This window comes from Ylistrum balloti, unplaced genomic scaffold (genome assembly GCF_031769215.1).
Source record: "Ylistrum balloti isolate Yb309-2 unplaced genomic scaffold, AGI_CSIRO_Ybal_v1 Utg369584, whole genome shotgun sequence".
Taxonomy (NCBI): Eukaryota; Metazoa; Mollusca; class Bivalvia; order Pectinida; family Pectinidae; genus Ylistrum; species Ylistrum balloti.
In genome coordinates, this window is record NW_026781873.1 from 372,163 (window position 1) to 390,990 (window position 18,828).

General features: G+C 36.7%; 1 protein-coding gene across 3 annotated transcripts; it reads left to right on the top strand.

The window, feature by feature from the left end:
* The first annotated feature begins 599 nt into the window (after window positions 1-599).
* Window positions 600-15,099, top strand: LOC132543727 (uncharacterized). Of its 3 annotated transcripts, XM_060207258.1 has the most exons (8): window positions 600-685; window positions 1,086-1,240; window positions 1,799-2,124; window positions 3,878-4,082; window positions 4,668-4,921; window positions 7,710-7,947; window positions 9,214-9,447; window positions 10,019-15,099. In XM_060207258.1, exons 2-8 carry the CDS (start codon window positions 1,174-1,176, stop codon window positions 10,192-10,194), a joined length of 1,500 nt encoding a protein of 499 aa, XP_060063241.1. In that variant the 5' UTR covers window positions 600-685; window positions 1,086-1,173; the 3' UTR covers window positions 10,195-15,099. The 3 variants fall into 3 exon arrangements, with proteins under 3 accessions (XP_060063241.1, XP_060063234.1, XP_060063249.1); XM_060207251.1 differs by lacking the exon at window positions 600-685 and having other exon boundaries at window positions 734-1,240; XM_060207266.1 differs by lacking the exon at window positions 600-685 and having other exon boundaries at window positions 734-1,240; window positions 1,799-2,061.
* Window positions 15,100-18,828: the final 3,729 nt, after the last annotated feature.

Here is an 18,828-nt window from a genome sequence, read left to right on the forward strand (position 1 = left end):
TTAAAGAATGACAGGAATGATAGTATGTTAAATGAATATATGTATATGAAACAAGAAACACAAAAAGAGCAGTTATTTTAATACAAAGAGTTTTTATCAACATAGGAACTTCCAGTATAATGTGACTTATTTGGAATAATATGTCGACTACGTGCCGACGTTTAAACACCTGTAAAAGGTGACGTGTTTGGGGGTTTGCACTAAAGATACGCAACTATTCTCACATTGTTTTTTTTTATTCACTCTGTTTCTCGAACTCCTTATCATACTCACCGAAGGTGCCTATGTAATTGTGAGCACTATGTGTAGGCAAGGGGCATAGTGTATGTTACTCTTTATACACTTTCCTGATGATTTTGAGATTAATTAAAAAATGTACGCCGATTAATCCAAATCGAAGAATATCTTATCAATGTCAAAATGGATATGATATTTGATCATATAATGAAAAATATTGCTATTTATTTTATGTGACCATTTTCTGTCTGCATCAACTACTGTCCAGGGCATTGAACGAAGATATACGTATACATAAAGAAATGTGATGAAATTCCGGATCCGGTTTCTAATTTAGAATGAAAATGTGTTTTCCGGATAATTTTTCTGAGATTCTGCACCAGTAATGCGATATGCGAATTTTTCTTCATGATACACTGAGAATAACAGAAACAAGTGATGCTTGCAAGTATATATATGTTTATGAAAATGATTCGCTAGTTTACACGAGTTAAATCTGAGGGATGTCCAGTTTTCACGATCCTTAAAAAAACACTGCAGGGCCACTGAATGTATGAAAAAAGGGAGAAAAGAAAGAAGAAAAAAAACCCAGTATATCTTCAACTTTACTTAGCAAAGATGCTAGACAAAAACGATACAAGCTATAGTGTCAATTAATGTAAACATGTTTTAAAATATTACAGAATTATAAGTTTTACTATACAGTTATCTAATATCTTTACGTCCCTGCTTTAATGCAGTAAATACACGATGTCAGTATATCACTGTTTTAATTTATTATTCAGGATTACGCACAGCAGAGGTGACTGAAAGCTGAAATGTGTACCATATTATTATTTTCATTCCAGGTGAAAGTTCAAACCATGGCCAACACATTTTTTTTGTGACAATCAGTGATTGTATATGAAATGAAATGATGTTTAGAAAGAAATAGTCATGTTGTTTTGGTGTAGGAACTTGGTGATTGGCATTTTCTTTGCTCTTTTGAAAACGTCACTGTCCGGTAGGTATCAGAGTGTATGTGTTACTTACAAGGAAATTAAAATATCTTACTGTATACCTCATTGATTTGTCATTATATTATAAACACATATGCCCATGATCTACATAACATGTAGCTGTATTTCATTCCATCATTACCTTCAATTGATAATGTCAATAAAACAAACATATCATCAATCATTTTTTATCTACTCCTTTTCATTTCAAAATACTGTAACTTTGGTTTTGTGTTTCTAAATATTTTTGAATCATGGACTCTCACTTTTCCTGTACCTACATATAGCACTGTTGACCAAAAGTAACGAGAACCAATATACAATGTGCATCTCAAAGAAATATAATGGTACTCATCATTTGTTTGATAATAATGGTGATGTGTATTAACCTAAAGATGTCATTCATTTGAAAATCATTTTATTTTATGAAGATCAGATCGATTTGATGAAAATAAAATGAAAATCTTATAATTCACCTACAATGTGCCCTGTTTTTAATATATTAATTGATAAAAAATAGATATGAAATATCATCAAATGAGGATAACTGTTTGATTTTGTAGGTGATCATTGGTTATTTCCTCAAGCCTGCTATGATGATGTTGCTGATGTGACACCCTTACACAAGAATGAGGTTGTGGATATTGCCATTTCCAAATATACTCCAGCCTGGATGAATTTGAGGAAAAGTAACAAATATGGACAGTCATGTGATAGCAAACCTTGCCTAGAAAAGCACAGCATTACCTGCCAAAAAACATTTGATTTGTCTCAAATGTTGAAGAAAAATTTGAAGCTCTATGTCAAAGTGAAAGTGATGCCAGAGGTGTATTATTCATGCCCTTTTACATACTTGTTATATTCCGGAAATAGTTATCAACCGATTAAGGTACATAGAGCCAAACTCACTTTACTCAGTATAAACTACACACAAAATTTAAATACTTTCTCGACAATATAACAGTGCCATCATATTCAATATAATTCCACCCCAAATAAACAAGTATTACCACAACAAATATATCTGTATCACCACACCAAATATACCTGTATCTCTGCACCAAATATACCTGTATCTCTGCACCAAATAAACCTGTATCTCTACACCAAATATACCAGTATCACCACACCAAATATACCTGTATCTCTGCACCAAATATACCTGTATCTCTACACAAAATATACCAGTATCACCACACCAAATATACCAGTATCACCACACCAAATATACTTGTATTATCTTACAGAATATACCTGTATCACCACACCAAATATATCTGTATCACCACACCGAATATATCTGTATCACCACACCGAATATACCTGTATCACCACACCAAATATACCAGTATCACCACACCAAATATACTTGTATTATCTTACAGAATATACCTGTATCACCACACCAAATATATCTGTATCACCACACCGAATATATCTGTATCACCACACCGAATATACCTGTATCACCACACCAAATATACCAGTATCACCACACCAAATATACTTGTATTATCTTACAGAATATACCTGTATCACCACACCAAATATATCTGTATCACCACACCGAATATATCTGTATCACCACACCGAATATACCTGTATCACCGCACCAAATATACCTGTATCTCCACACCAAATATATCTGTATCACCACACCGAATATACCTGTATCACCACACCAAATATACCTGTATCTCCACACCAAATATACCTGTATCACCACACCAAATATTCCTGTATTATCATACAGAATATACCAGTTCATGCATCACCACTCGAGAAATAATTTCTGAACTAATCAATATAAAATGTTTAAATGAGGATATGAAATTTTAGTCTTGTTTATTGGTTACTTTTTATGTGTTTGTTTAATGGCATCTAATGAAATACACATAGTATGATAATATGAATTATTTCCCTGATAGATGAATTGTCAACAGATGTCTCAGATGAACGATTGGTCAACATATATCTCTGATGAATGCTTTGTCAACAGATGTGTCTGATAAACAATTTGTTAATAGATATCTTTGATAAATGATTTGTCAACAGATGTGTCAATGATTTGTCAACAGATGTCTCTGATCAATGATTTGTCAACAGATGTCTCTGATCAATGATTTGTCAACAGATGTCTCTGATGAACGATTTGTCAACAGATGTCTCTGATGAACGATTTGTCAACAGATGTCTCTGATCAATGATTTGTCAACAGATGTCTCTGATGAACGATTTGTCAACAGATGTCTCTGATCAATGATTTGTCAACAGATGTCTCTGATCAATGATTTGTCAACAGATGTGTCAGATGAACGGTTTGTCAACAGATGTCTCTGATCAATGATTTGTCAACAGATGTCTCTGATCAATGATTTGTCAACAGATGTCTCTGATCAATGATTTGTCAACAGATGTCTCTGATCAATGATTTGTCAACAGATGTCTCTGATGAACGATTTGTCAACAAATGTGTCTGATAAATGATTTGTCAACAGATGTGTCTGATGAACGATTTGTCAACAGATGTGTCTGATAAATTACTTGTCAACAAATGTCTTTGATGAACGATTGGTCAATAGATGTCTGATGAATGATTTGTTCACAGATTTCTCTGATAATTACTCTGTTACGTGTTACAGGAAATACCATGTTGGCAGATATTCAGTTCGTCTATCCATTGGCCAGATACAAATTTCACATTTGCAGTGAAGTTCAACACCCTTAAGATGGGCAGCTCCAGATACTTAAACATAACAAAAATATCTGTTCAAGTAGGCACCTGTCGGAATTGCTTCAAGATGGAAACTCAGATAGAAAGATTTGTTAAGGATACCACATGGCATGGTAATAAGGGTTATATGCACATGGCTAATAGAATCTTTTACCTGTATGTGTTAGAGATTTGTGTCTCAGTTGAGACCTGACATTCTGTAATAAAATCTGACATTACAGGATGCCAGCCTGAGATTGAGATAAATATGTCTTTTACATATACAGGAAATATATTAATTTTCTTGTACACTATTGTTTATTATCTGACGAGAAATAAAACTCTAGCACTGAGTAGTGTGTGAGATTTACTTTTATCGTGTACTAGAAATGTTGATAATTTATCTGTCTTATTGATTTTGGTCTGACTTTTCCTGGTGTCATCACTATTTAAAATAGATATTTATTTTCCTTTATTTAACCTATATTCTCTACATATTTGTACTCAAGTTGGAGACTTATAGGAAATGACACCTTTTTATCCTGGTATGTCTTGATTGTATCTGACAATTAAGAGAGTTTGTAGTACATACAAGCAGTTATGTGAATAAAACAGTATAAACTAACCTTTTTCATTTACATGTAACAAGACAGTCATCTTTTATACTGTAACATTTACACACACAACTTGAACTAATGATTCCTCATGAAATATTTCAGTACAATTACCTAGAGACTGCAGCATGAGAATGTGCCTTGAGTACAGACCATTCACTTACACCGTGTCAACGTATGGTGGCTCGTATAGGAATGAAGTGTCCAAGATTCCTTGTTATGTGACTTTTGAGATCATGGACCATAAACAAACGTCAAGAGTACGGACATGTCTAAAACTGTCCTGGGAAAAACACGGAGCTCTTCCTTATGAAAATAAATTACTGCTGGTACTAAAGATTGATGGTGTGACTTTCATGGTAAGTTTTTCCTGTAAAGCTTTGAACTTTCATGGTAAGTTTTTCCTGTAAAGCTTTGAACTTTCATGGTAAGTTTTTCCTTTAAAGTAATGGACTTTCATGGTAAGTTTTTCCTGTTAAGTTATGGACTTTCATGGTAAGTTTTCCTGTAAAGTAATGGACTTTCAAGGTAGGTTTTTCCTGTAATATTATGGACTTTCATGGTACGTTTTTCCTTTTAAGTTATGGACTTTCATGGTAAGTTTTCCTGTAAAGTAATGGACTTTCATGGTAAGTTTTTCCTGTTAAGTTATGGACTTTCATGGTAAGTTTTTCCTGTAAAGTAATGGACTTTCATGGTAGGTTTTTCCTGTTAAGTTATGGACTTTCATGGTAAGTTTTCCTGTAAAGTAATGGACTTTCATGGTACGTTTTTCCTGTAAAGTAATGGACTTTCATGGTAAGTTTTTCCTGTAATATTATGGACTTTCATGGTAAGTTTTCCTGTAAAGTAATGGACTTTCATGGTAAGTTTTTCCTGTAAAGTTATGGACTTTCATGGTAAGTTTTTCCTGTAAAGTTATGGACTTTCATGGTACGTTTTTCCTGTAAAGTAATGGACTTTCATGGTAAGTTTTTCCTTTAAGTTATGGACTTTCATGGTAAGTTTTTCCTGTAAAGTAATGGACTTTCATGGTAAGTTTTTCCTGTTAAGTTATGGACTTTCATGGTAAGTTTTTCCTGTAAAGTAATGGACTTTCATGGTAAGTTTTTCCTGTTAAGTTATGGACTTTCATGGTAAGTTTTCCTGTAAAGTAATGGACTTACATGGTACGTTTTTCCTGTAAAGTAATGGACTTTCATGGTAAGTTTTTCCTTTTAAGTTATGGACTTTCATGGTAAGTTTTCCTGTAAAGTAATGGACTTTCATGGTAAGTTTTTCCTGTAAAGTTATGGACTTTCATGGTAAGTTTTTCCTGTAAAGTTATGGACTTTCATGGTAGGTTTTTCCTGTAAAGTTATGGACTTTCATGGTAAGTTTTTCCTGTTAAGTTATGGACTTTCATGGTAAGTTTTTCCTGTTAAGTTATGGACTTTCATGGTAAGTTTTCCTGTAAAGTAATGGACTTTCATGGTACGTTTTTCCTTTTAAGTTATGGACTTTCATGGTAAGTTTTCCTGTAAAGTAATGGACTTTCATGGTAAGTTTTTCCTGTTAAGTTATGGACTTTCATAGTAAGTTTTTCCTGTAAAGTAATGGACTTTCATGGTAAGTTTTTCCTGTTAAGTTATGGACTTTCATGGTAAGTTTTCCTGTAAAGTAATGGACTTTCATGGTACGTTTTTCCTGTAAAGTAATGGACTTTCATGGTAAGTTTTTCCTGTAATATTATGGACTTTCATGGTAGGTATTTCCTGTAAAGTTATGGACTTTCATGGTAGGTTTTTCCTTTTAAGTTATGGACTTTCATGGTAAGTTTTCCTGTAAAGTTATGGACTTTCATGGTAGGTATTTCCTGTAAAGTTATGGACTTTCATGGTAAGTTTTTCCTGTAAAGTAATGGACTTTCATGGTAAGTTTTTCCTGTAAAGTTATGGACTTTCATGGTAAGTTTTCCTGTAAAGTTATGGACTTTCATGGTAGGTATTTCCTGTAAAGTTATGGACTTTCATGGTAAGTACTTCCTGTAAAGTAATGGACTTTCATGGTAGGTTTTTCCTGTAAAGTTATGGACTTTCATGGTAGGTTTTTCCTGTAAAGTTATGGACTTTCATGGTAGGTTTTTCCTGTAAAGTTATGGACTTTCATGGTAAGTTTTTCCTGTTAAGTTATGGACTTTCATGGTAAGTTTTTCCTGTAAAGTAATGGACTTTCATGGTAGGTTTTCCTGTATGGTACTGTTAAGTTATGGACTTTCATGGTAAGTTTTCTGTAAAGTAATGGACTTTCATGGTACGTTTTTCCTGTAAAAGTTATGGACTTTCATGTAAAGTAATGGACTTTCAAGTTTTTCCTGTCAAGTTATGGACTTTCATGGTAAGTTTTTCCTGTAAAGTAATGGACTTTCATGGTAGGTTTTTCCTGTAAAGTTATGGACTTTCATGGTAAGTTTTCCTGTAAAGTTATGGACTTTCATGGTAGGTATTTCCTGTAAAGTTATGGACTTTCATGGTAGGTTTTTCCTGTAAAGTAATGGACTTTCATGGTAAGTTTTTCCTGTTAAGTTATGGACTTTCATGGTACGTTCATGGTAGGTTCTTCCTGTACCTATGTGGGAATTGGAAAAATGTCTATGTTTTCCTCTGATTTGCAATGAAAAAATCAATGTAGATCTCCTGAAAATTTAATTTGTTCATTTAAGGTACTGTAAGTGTTGTACATTGTACAACCATGACAATTGTAAATCACTTCATTTAGCAGGAATTTAATTTCACAAAAGGGAAGTGACTGTCTTATTCATGAATACATGATTTAGATGCTCGCGAAGAAAGACGAAATATAATCCCTTGTGAAAAATAAGTGATTCGCAGTACCATGTTTCAAAAACAACTACCTTAAATGTGTGCTTGAAGTAATGATCAGTTTTTTCCTTCATGCATCCTAATGAATAAGCTGTGTCAGGTTTAACTGAATTAAGATCACTTTGGATACATTCAGCTTACTTTCTATCTGAAAGTTTCATTCTAAGGCTGATAATTGATAAATGCGTTTAACAGTGAGATATCAAACACTCAGAAGATATAGATGTTAAATGTAAGATTGTAAACATGATGTTATTAATGACATATTGGGTGATTTTCGTTTTAGGAATTTCATACTGGTATTCTTAACAATTTCTGGTGTCTGCCCGAAAACTGGCTGAGACAGAAGTCAACGGTGACTCTACTGTGGCAGGGATGTAAATATGATTGTTGTGAAAAAAACCCATGGAGACTTTATATCAAATCCAATATCACAGCTTTTCACTATTATCACATGTGTAACAGAAGTCCTTATAAGGAGAAGAATGCCACATATTTGTTCACAACAACAAGTATTATTCCAGGTAAGTCACACCAAACAGGTGTACACTAATACAAGTCATATTATTTTCCACTCCTCCAGGTATTTAAGCTGATGTTATGCAGACCTGTTGATTTGAACCCTGGAGTTGAAACTGATTTGCAATGATTAGACATTGTCAAAAGGCTCACGGAGATTTAAGGTTGAGATTTTCAATTAAGGGTCCACTGAGATTTAAGGCTGAGACTTTCACTTAAGGGTCCACTGAGGCTCTCAATTAAGGGTCCAGTGAGGCTCTCAATTAAGGGTCCACTGAGGCTCTCAATTAAGGGTCCACTGAGGCTCTCAATTAAGGGTCCACTGAGGCTCTCAATTAAGGGTCCACTGAGACTCTCAATTAAGGGTCCTCTCAATTAAGGGTCCACTGAGGCTCTCAATTAAGGGTCTACTGAGATTCTCAAGTGTCCCCTTAGATCCTTAAAGGAGATCATTTATACACTGTGTGATTACTAAGGGAGATAATTTATACACTATGTGACTACTAAGGGAGATAGTTTATATGCAGTGTGACTACTAAGGGAGATAGTTTATACACTATGTGACTACTAAGGGAGATAGTTTATACACTATGTGACTACTAAGGGAGATAGTTTATATGCAGTGTGACTACTAAGGGAGATAATTTATATACCGTGTAACTACTAAAGGAGATAGTTGATATGCAGTGTGACTACTAAGGGAGGTTAGTTATATACTGTGTGACTACTAAAGGAGCTAGTTGATATGCAGTGTGACTACTAAAGGAGGTTATTTATATACTGTGTGACTACTAAGGGAGGTAGTTTATATGCAGTGTGACTACAATGGGAGATAATTTATATACCGTGTGACTACTAAAGGAGATAGTTGATATGCAGTGTGACTACTAAGGGAGGTTATTTATATACTGTGTGACTACTTAGGGAGATAGTTTTTATGCAGTGACTATTAAGGGAGATAATTTTATACACTATGTGACTACTAAGGGAGATAGTTTATATGTAGTGTGATTACTAAGGGAGATAATTTATATACTGTGTGACTACTAAAGGAGATAGTTTATATGCAGTAACTACTAAGGGAGATGATTTATATTCGGTGTGACTACTAAGGGAGGTAATTTATACACTGTGACTACTAAGGGAGGTAATTTATACACTGTATAACTACTAAGGTAGATAATTTATACACAGTGTGACTACTGAGGGAGATGATTCAGGCACAATGTAACTTATAACAGAGATAATTGAATCCTTCACTTTCTATTCAGATGAGTTTGAAGTGACTGGTGCTATGGATCATCATGATCACTATTCAGGGGTTTTGGAGTGGACTATACTTCCAGCAAGTCTCTGTACTGCCTTTGTAACAATTATTAGCATAATTGTGGTGGTGTGTGTGATACGAAGAAGAAGGTTAAGGGCAACATCATCAACCAATCGGAACATACATCAAAGACCTCATAGTAGATGTCGCAGTAGACCTGTAAACAACACCACGTATTGTAAGAATAAGGACATTTCTTTGTTCTGTCTGTTTGACAATAATTAATTAGTATACCAATTGGTTACAGTTTTCCTGATAAGTCCCGAGCTGTCAGAGATTGGCCATGATAATTTCTATTTCTAGCACAAAAGCATCAGATGGTGGGCTTTTGAAATCGCGCTTTGTCCATGGTCTGTTTGTAAACAATTTTTGTTATCGCTATTTTTTGAAAAGTGCTGGATGGGTCTTTCTCAAATTTCATATATGGGTTCCCCTTGGTCCCTAGTTGTGTCTGTTTGATTTTGGGACTGATCAGAAAAACAAAATGGTCAACAGGTGGCCATCTTGGATTTTGACTGTGAAAATTGCATTCTTGAGAAACACTGGATGGATGTCTTAAATTTCATATGTAGGTTGATTTTGGGTCTGATCAGAAAAATAGAATGGTTGACAGGTGGCCATCTTGGAAGAATAGGGAAGAGAAATGAGGGAAAAGATCCAACTTTCAAATAAAATCATACAATGGTGGGCACTAAGATCCCTGTGGAATCCTTTGTAGATGGAGTAATATGTTTTCCTCTGTTTCGTAGGTTTAACACAAATGGAGGAACTAACCCCAGTAATTCCTACTTCATCAAACAACACTGACACAGTAACAACTGACCTCGACCCTCCTCCTCCCTATCCGGATGATGACATGGCTCCCCCTAGCTATTACGAGGTGTGTCGGTTTCTTCCAACACAATCATCAGGTGTGCAGAAATGACACTATGGATGTTCACAGATAATATGTACTTGTATTACGTATACACACCTGTAACACTGCACTGAAAGGGGATTCAAAACCGTCATGATGCTCCTCTAAACTCAACTCCAGCAGTGTACTTCAACTCAACATAATGATTAGACATCAGTTTCAGTGTTACATACTGTTAATGTTGTAATGTTGATATTTGTGAAAACCTTACCTTATTCTAAGAATAGAATGACTTTTTATGCCATTTCATGGTCTGAGACATACAATGTATAATGATAACCTTGGCAGCATTTTCTTATAATTTCATTTCTTCAATAACTCTTCAACAGATATAGAACTGTAATTTGATATATAGTTGTATATCATCATGGTGTGACCAAAATTTGAGAGTCTTGACTCATTCCAATGAGAATGAGTTAAAAAAAGAGGCAATTTTATTTGATTTTTTAATATTGATTGCAGAGGCTGGACCTCTGCTTTATTTCATATTTCATGTGTACATCTCTGAACACAGCCAATAACAATTAGAGCTCCAAACTTCTCTTTGGTTGCCAGCGAAGGCATTTGTATCACTCCCATGCATCTCGTTTAGTTAAGTAAAAGTCTCATATCTTACTTTTTGTAAGTGTATCAGGCATTCACGGTCTTTGAATTGAGGCAATACTACTCAGAATTATAGTTTTAAAGTCAATGAAGCCCTCACCGGCAACAACATATCTTTAACCATTTAATCATGATGCTTTAGATACATTTAACAGTTGAAAACATTCGTAAAGATTCAATTGTTAAACACAATGAAAAAATGAAGTAATGCATCAGAAATACGAAGTGAAGTAATATTTAGCAAACAGTAAGAAGACTAAGATCTAAGTACCTCTCATACCGGTATAAGAACTATTATTATAGTAGTAGGGATCCTGTTAAAATGTTAAGGATATTAAAACTAGATCAGGAGACACATCCTCTGTCAGTAGGAGATAGTTAAAAGGATATTAAGTTGTTTGTTGGAAGTCGAAAGTGGAGACTAGGTGACACGTCCTCTGTCAGTAGAAGTTCGCTAAGATGCTAAGATATTGGGTTGTCTGTTGGTAGTTGAAAGTAGAGACCAAGTGTCACGTCCTCTGTCAGTAGAAGTTCGCTAAGATGCTAAGATATTAAGTTGTCTGTTGGTAGTTGAAAGTAGAGACCAGGTGACACGTCCTCTGTCAGTAGAAGTTCGCTAAGATGCTAAGATATTAAGTTGTCTGTTGGTAGTTGAAAGTGGAGACCTGGTGACACGTCCTCTGTCAGTAGAAGTTCGCTAAGATGCTAAGATATTAAGTTGTCTGTTGGAAGTTGAAAGTGGAGACCAGGTGACAATTCCTCTGTCAGTAGAAGTTCGCTAAGATGCTAAGATATTAAGTTGTCTGTTGGTAGTTGAAAGTGGAGACCTGGTGACACGTCCTCTGTCAGTAGGAGCTAAGATATTAAGTTGTCTGTTGGAAGTTGAAAGTGGAGACCAGGTGACAATTCCTCTGTCAGTAGAAGTTCGCTAAGATGCTAAGATATTAAGTTGTCTGTTGGAAGTTGAAAGTGGAGACCAGGTGACACTCCCTCTGCCAGTAGGAGCTAAGATATTAAGTTGTCTGTTGGAAGTTGAAAGTGGAGACCAGGTGACACTCCCTCTGCCAGTAGGAGTTCACTAAGATGCTAAGATCAGGTGACACATCCTCTGTCAGTAGGAGTTAATTAATGGCTCTATTAGGGTAAGTACTCTGATAGAAGTTATATGGGTCTAGAATCAGTAAAATGAGGGTTTTTGTTTAATGGAGTTCATTTAATAGTATAGACATGAACCTGTTTTAGGGAATTCTATGAAGGACTATTTCCAATGCTGTTTTAAATACTACTCAATCTGATTATATATCTGTTGTCCTTATCCCTGACCCCACTCTGTGCCCTGCCCCTCTCTGCCCAACCTATGTCTGCCCCATCTCTTTCCGCCAAAATCCTCTCTACCCCAGCCCTCTTCTCCTGCTCTTCTCTGCTTCAGCTTTATCTGCCCTGCAACTCATTGCCATCTCCTTTGGTGCCCCATTCCTCTCTCCCCTGTCCCTTTCAACCCCAGCCCTCTCCACTACCCCCTCTCTACCCAAGTCCTCACTATCCTGCCTCACTCCTCCTTGCCACTCTCTGCCTCAGCCATCTCTAACCCTGCACTCTCTAATGCCATTTCCTCCCTGGCCTCCACTCAAGTCCTCTTCACTCTGGCCATCTCTGCCCCGTTCCCGGCCCTCCCCTTTCCAGCCCTTACTGCACCAGCCCTCTCAACCTGGCCCTTCTCTGCTCCCAGCCCTCTCCACCCTGCCCTTCTCTGCCACATTCCTTTCCACCCGGCCCTCCCCTTTCTAGCCCTCTCTGCACCAGCCCTCTCCACTCTGCCTTTCTCTGCCCCAGCCCTCTCCACCTTGCCTTCTGCTCCAATTCTCTCGACCCCGCCCCTCTCCACTTTCCAGCCCTCTATGCACCAACCCCTCTCTACCCCAGCCCTTGGCATTCTGCCCCATTCCACCTTGCTCCTCTATGCCCCAGTCCTCTCCTCCCTGAACCTCCACCCAAGTCCTCACCGGCTTGCCCCTCTCTGCCCCATCCCTCTTTGCCCAGCCTTCTCCACCCTGCCCTTCTCTGCTCGAGTCCTCTCCACCTGGACCTTTCTAACCCTCTCTGTACCAGCCCCATCTTCTCCACCCTATTGCACCCCATCTCTCTCCATCCCGATCCTCCCCCTGCCTTTCTCTGCTCAAGCTCTACAACCCAGCCCTATCTGTGCCAGCCCTCTCTTCCCCACCTCGCTCAACCCTGCCCCTCTCTGCCAAATATTTTCTGTCCCATTTCTCTTACCTTTTTTTGTACAGACCCATCTATACACCTTTATTTTTGCATGTTAAATGTATGATTTTACTATTTAACTGAAGCATACCCTCAGGATGTTTAACTATACATTTTAAGTGATATTACAAATACTACTTCCATAGGTGAATTTTTTTTTCATATCTGAATCATGTATTGATAGATATTTTGTTATCTGTCATAAATCCAAAGATCTGTGTTCTTAGGTTATATGCTTTCAAGATATGATGCTGGAAATCAATCTTTGATTTTTCCTGTTTTATTTTAATGAAATATGAAGAGACACATTTTTGTGTATGAAAATAAATTATCTATGTAATATTTTGATTTTAAAAGAAAAACTTCTGGAATTCAAAGCACTTCTTAAAGGTTTCTTTTTTATTAAGAATTTTACTTTTTTAATTGATGACTCTGTTGTATGGCAGGCATGTTCGAATAATGTTTTTGTGTCTGAATCTGATGAAATCTTGAAAATATATTATAAGTTATTCATTTACTTGTTTCAGTTACTTATTGTTTATGTGTTGAAATGATGTAAAATGTCTGTCTTTTACTTGACTAGTTTGTCTCTTGCCGGTGAAACTAGGAGACAAATTATGTTCTGTACGTTATGTTCTCTCTTACCAGTAAAACTGGGAGACATATTATGTTCTGTATGTTATGTTCTCCCTTACAAGTAAAACTGGGAGACATATTATGTTCTGTATGTTATGTTCTCCCTTACAAGTAAAACTGGGAGACATATTATGTTCTGTACGTTATGTTCTCCCTTACCAGTAAAACTGGGACACGTATTATGTTCTGTACGTTATGGTCTACCTTACAAGTAAAACTGGGACATGTATTATGTTCTGTACGTTATGGTCTACCTTACAAGTAAAACTGGGAGACACATTATGTTCTGTACGTTATGTTCTCCCTTACCAGTAAAACTGGGACACGTATTATGTTCTGTACGTTATGGTCTACCTTACAAGTAAAACTGGGACATGTATTATGTTCTGTACGTTATGGTCTACCTTACAAGTAAAACTGGGACATGTATTATGTTCTGTACGTTATGGTCTACCTTACAAGTAAAACTGGGACATGTATTATGTTCTGTACGTTATGGTCTACCTTACAAGTAAAACTGGGAGACATATTATGTTCTGTACGTTATGTTCTCCCTTACCAGTAAAACTGGGAGACATATTATGTTCTGTACGTTATGTTCTCTCTTACAAGTAAAACTGGGAGACATATAATGTTCTCCCTTACCAGTAAAACTAGGAGACACATTATGTTTTCAATGTTATGTTCTCCCTTACCAGTAAAACTGCATGTTCTGCACATTATGTTGTGTACTTGTCATTAGTCACAGTAATTGTTAGTGTCATGGTGTGGGAGTAGAAAAATTAATATCTATTGGTAATGTTACTCAGTGATTTTTTTTCAGTCATGTTATATATCTGATATCTTTCTTTGAAGTGTCTCGGAGATCAATCCATCAATAATTTATGATCTTACCACCAGTAACTACAAACACATAGACATTAAGTTCTGTTTCCTTTCTTGGTAAAGAGAAGCTTGAAATATATTAAGTTGAAACAAAGATAATTATGGAATGGTTGACTTTGTTGATCAGCCTCTAAATATACAATGATTGACTTTGTTGATATAAAACTCATGAAATCATTTGCTGACACAGAACCCATGCAGTGATTTACTTTGTTGATACAAATCTTCTCATCACAGAATTTACTTGGTTAATTCAGAATTATTTGTAAAAAGAAATGTTGTAGGCACCATAACCTGCTTTAACCTACATTTTTTGGGTCAAGGTCACTCTTTGGCCCTTGAATTTTTATCATCGCTTTGTTGTATTATTAAAGTGCCTTTTGTTGTTAAAATGACATGCATGTTGTTTTCAGAATTAATATTGTCTGTAGAGTGCTTTCAACAGTTCGGATTTATGCGTTCGTAAATAATAACATATAGATTTACAAATATAGAAGTTTCAGTAAAATGCAATTCTGTTTTCAAGTTTGGCTTTTGTTTTCAAGATTAATAAACAATACCAAATATCCCGTTGGAAAACTACAAATATTTTATAGACAAATGAACTTTTATACCAGCTCATTTTCATCCCTCTGGTTGGCTTAGAATAAAACTTGAGAAGGTTCTTACTGGGAAACCAGAGTAACCAGGGAAAACCCATATACTCAGCAGGTGAGAATGTCTTACCAACTACAACATTCGGCTACTCTACAAGCATATAAATCTTCCAAACAATTGTTGAAAATTTGGTACACATGTAAACTGGTACATACCACTGGACTGACACCGGGGTGACGACTCAATGTCCTGGTATATACTGTGACACAGGGGTGAAGACACAATGTCCTGGTACATACTGGTACATACTGTGACCCCAGGGTGACGACACAATGTCCTGGTATATACTGGTACATACTGTGACACAGAGGTGAAGACACAATGTCCTGGTATATACTGGTACATACTGTATCACAGGGGAGGAGACACAATGTCCTGGTATATACTGGTACATACTGTGACACAGGGGTGAAGACACAATGTCCTGGTATATACTGGTACATACTGTGACACAGGGGTGAAGACACAATGTTCTGGTATATACTCATACATACTGTGACACAGAGGTGAAGACACAATGTCCTGGTATATACTGGTACATACTGTGACACAGAGTTGAAGACACAATGTCCTGTTATATGTACTGGTACATACTGTGACACAGAGGTGAAGACACAATGTCCTGGTACATACTGGTACATACTGCGACCCCAGGGTGACGACACAATGTCCTGGTATATACTGGTACATACTGTGACACAGAGGTGAAGACACAATATCCTGGTATATACTGGTACATACTGTATCACAGGGGAGGAGACACAATGTCCTGGTATATACTGGTACATACTGTGACACAGGGGTGAAGACACAATGTCCTGGTATATACTGGTACATACTGTGACACAGGGGTGAAGACACAATGTCCTGGTATATACTGGTACATACTGTGACACAGAGTTGAAGACACAATGTCCTGTTATATGTACTGGTACATACTGTGACACAGAGGTGAAGACACAATGTCCTGGTATATACTGGTACATACCATTGGACTGTGACACAGGGGTGAAGACACATTGTCCTGTTATATATACTGGTACATACTGTGACACAGGGGTGAAGACACAATGTCCTGGTATATACTGGTACATACTGTGACACAGGGGTGAAGACACAATGTCCTGTTATATGTACTGGTACATACTGTGACACAGAGGTGAAGACACAATGTCCTGTTATATGTACTGGTACATACTGTGACACAGAGGTGAAGACACAATGTCCTGTTATATGTACTGGTACATACTGTGACACAGAGGTGAAGACACAATGTCCTGTTATATGTACTGGTACATACTGTGACACAGAGGTGAAGACACAATGTCCTGTTATATGTACTGGTACATACTGTGACACAGAGGTGAAGACACGTGTCCCTAAAAGTATGACTGATATCTGCAATTAAGCTTATTATTTTTAGATCTCTTTATCTGTTGTTTGCAACAAGTCCATGATTCCATTCCTAGCTAACACATAGAAATAATGACCTGTTACACATTTTCAAAAGAACTACCAGAAAATGCCAGACCATTGTCTTGTAAAAAGCTCCTCTCCCTACTCTGGGCCAGAGATAATGTTTTGTCCACAGGGGTCAATGGCATGATGAATATGGTAGTTAATTCAGCTGTCCTCCAAAACTTGAAAGTTCCTACACTAGCACATTACGATATACATGTGTACAAGATATTGTCTATAGTACACAGTCTTTCTTTTTTTCTCATTTTCTCCTTTCTTTCTGTTTCCCTTATTCTAGTTCTCTATTTGAATGGTTGTAAATGCTGTCATATAAAAAGTATAATGTGCTCCTAAGGGGAAGCCATTACTAAGTTTTAATAACTTGTACTAATTTGATTGTAATAAGACAATGAAATATGTTTGAATCAAAATAAACTGTAGTTGCTTCCTTGTCTAATTTGTCAGCGGCTACTTCAGAAATACTTCACCACGTGCAGCTTGAAATACATAGCATTTCTCTGTTGAGTCAAATCTATAAGGTGACGGTAATTTCTCTGTAAAGACCAAGTTCCTTGTGAATAGTGCCTGATTCTTGGTAGAGACAAATCTCTGCCAGTTGCTGGAGCGAATTCTCTGTAAACAAATCTCTTAAACAGGAAGCGCCAATTCCATTGTCAATAGAGCAACATTCCTTTTACATGCAGCCCCAAATTCGCTGTAACAAGAGACAAACCTCTTGTAAAGCCAGCGACATACTTCCTGTCGATATAGTCAAATGTCTCGAAGAGGCAGCGCCAAATTCTCTGGAGATGAACCCGATATTGTAGAGACGGTGCCAATTCATCGTAGACAAATCTTATCTTGTTGAAGTGGCGCCAAATTCACTTTAAAATCTCTTGAAGGGGTAACGCAAAATAGTTCCTTATTCGCTGCAGAGCAAAAGTGTCTTGTAATGACAAATGCCATGATGAGATAGCGCCAAAATTCCAAAAGAGCAAAGTCTGTAAGAGAATGTATGAGAGCAGTTCCAAAAGGTGATTGTTATCGCCCACTATATGGTACATTGTTACAAGTTACCAATCGTGTATAATACGAAACGTTCCAACTATCTACCAACGATTTGTTTGGTCGCGGTCGATAGGGTTTGCAACTAAAACAAAATAACATCACGGAGAGACAGACAGAATTTTTTATACTAACATAGTGCAGAAAGAGGCAAGGAATGGTAGGTAAGACAGACAAGTGAGAACAAAAATTGCACTAGAATTTACTAGTTGGCGCCTTCCATTAATGACCGGGTTCGCAACTAAAAAGGAACACTGTACGTGTTGATGGTAGAGAGCGTTAACACAGAAGCGTAACATGGACTGCAAATGGTGTCATTGGTGAAAAGGCACATGGCGACCAAACGACATTAACGAAATTTATTCGAATCCTGAGATTTACTTTCAAAAAGAACAAACTTGGAGATAATATTACATTCTATTACAAAGGCACATACATACTTCTATTGTATTACATTAATACACTTGAGTAGCAAGTGCAAGTTACGTTTTTAGATAGACACAGAATACTGATAAAGACAAATTATCTATGTAATCAGAAAAATCGATCGTTATTATGGTAACGTATTGTTGTTAGTTTCTACTCGCATAAATAATCATTACAAAACTTAGTTTTCTATCACAATAATGAAACTTAACACTTTTTATTGACGATCTGCAGCCTTACGGAAAGGCTACAATAGGGCCAGGTCCTTTGCTTTTCCAATGTCGACTAACGTCACCATATAGCCTAATAAAGGATGGGGAATTGTTTGGGATGTTCAGAAACCCCTACCCTTCACCTACTTTTCCGAGCCAACAAAAATAGATAATACAATGACAATACCCTTTTCAATATATCTTCCAGCTGAGGGAATTTTAGAAAGTTTTTACATGTGTGTGTGTGTGAGAGAGAGAGAGAGAGAGAGAGAGAGAGAGAGAGACCTGAAATTGACAGAGCGTGCTTCTTTATCAAGCCAGGGACCGGTTCTGTCCATCTGTCTGTCAGGACGAGAAGACATATCCGGACACTACTCACGAAGTTGTTATCAATTAAAGCTCATCAGTCCTTTGATCATTTTAAATGAAATTTAGT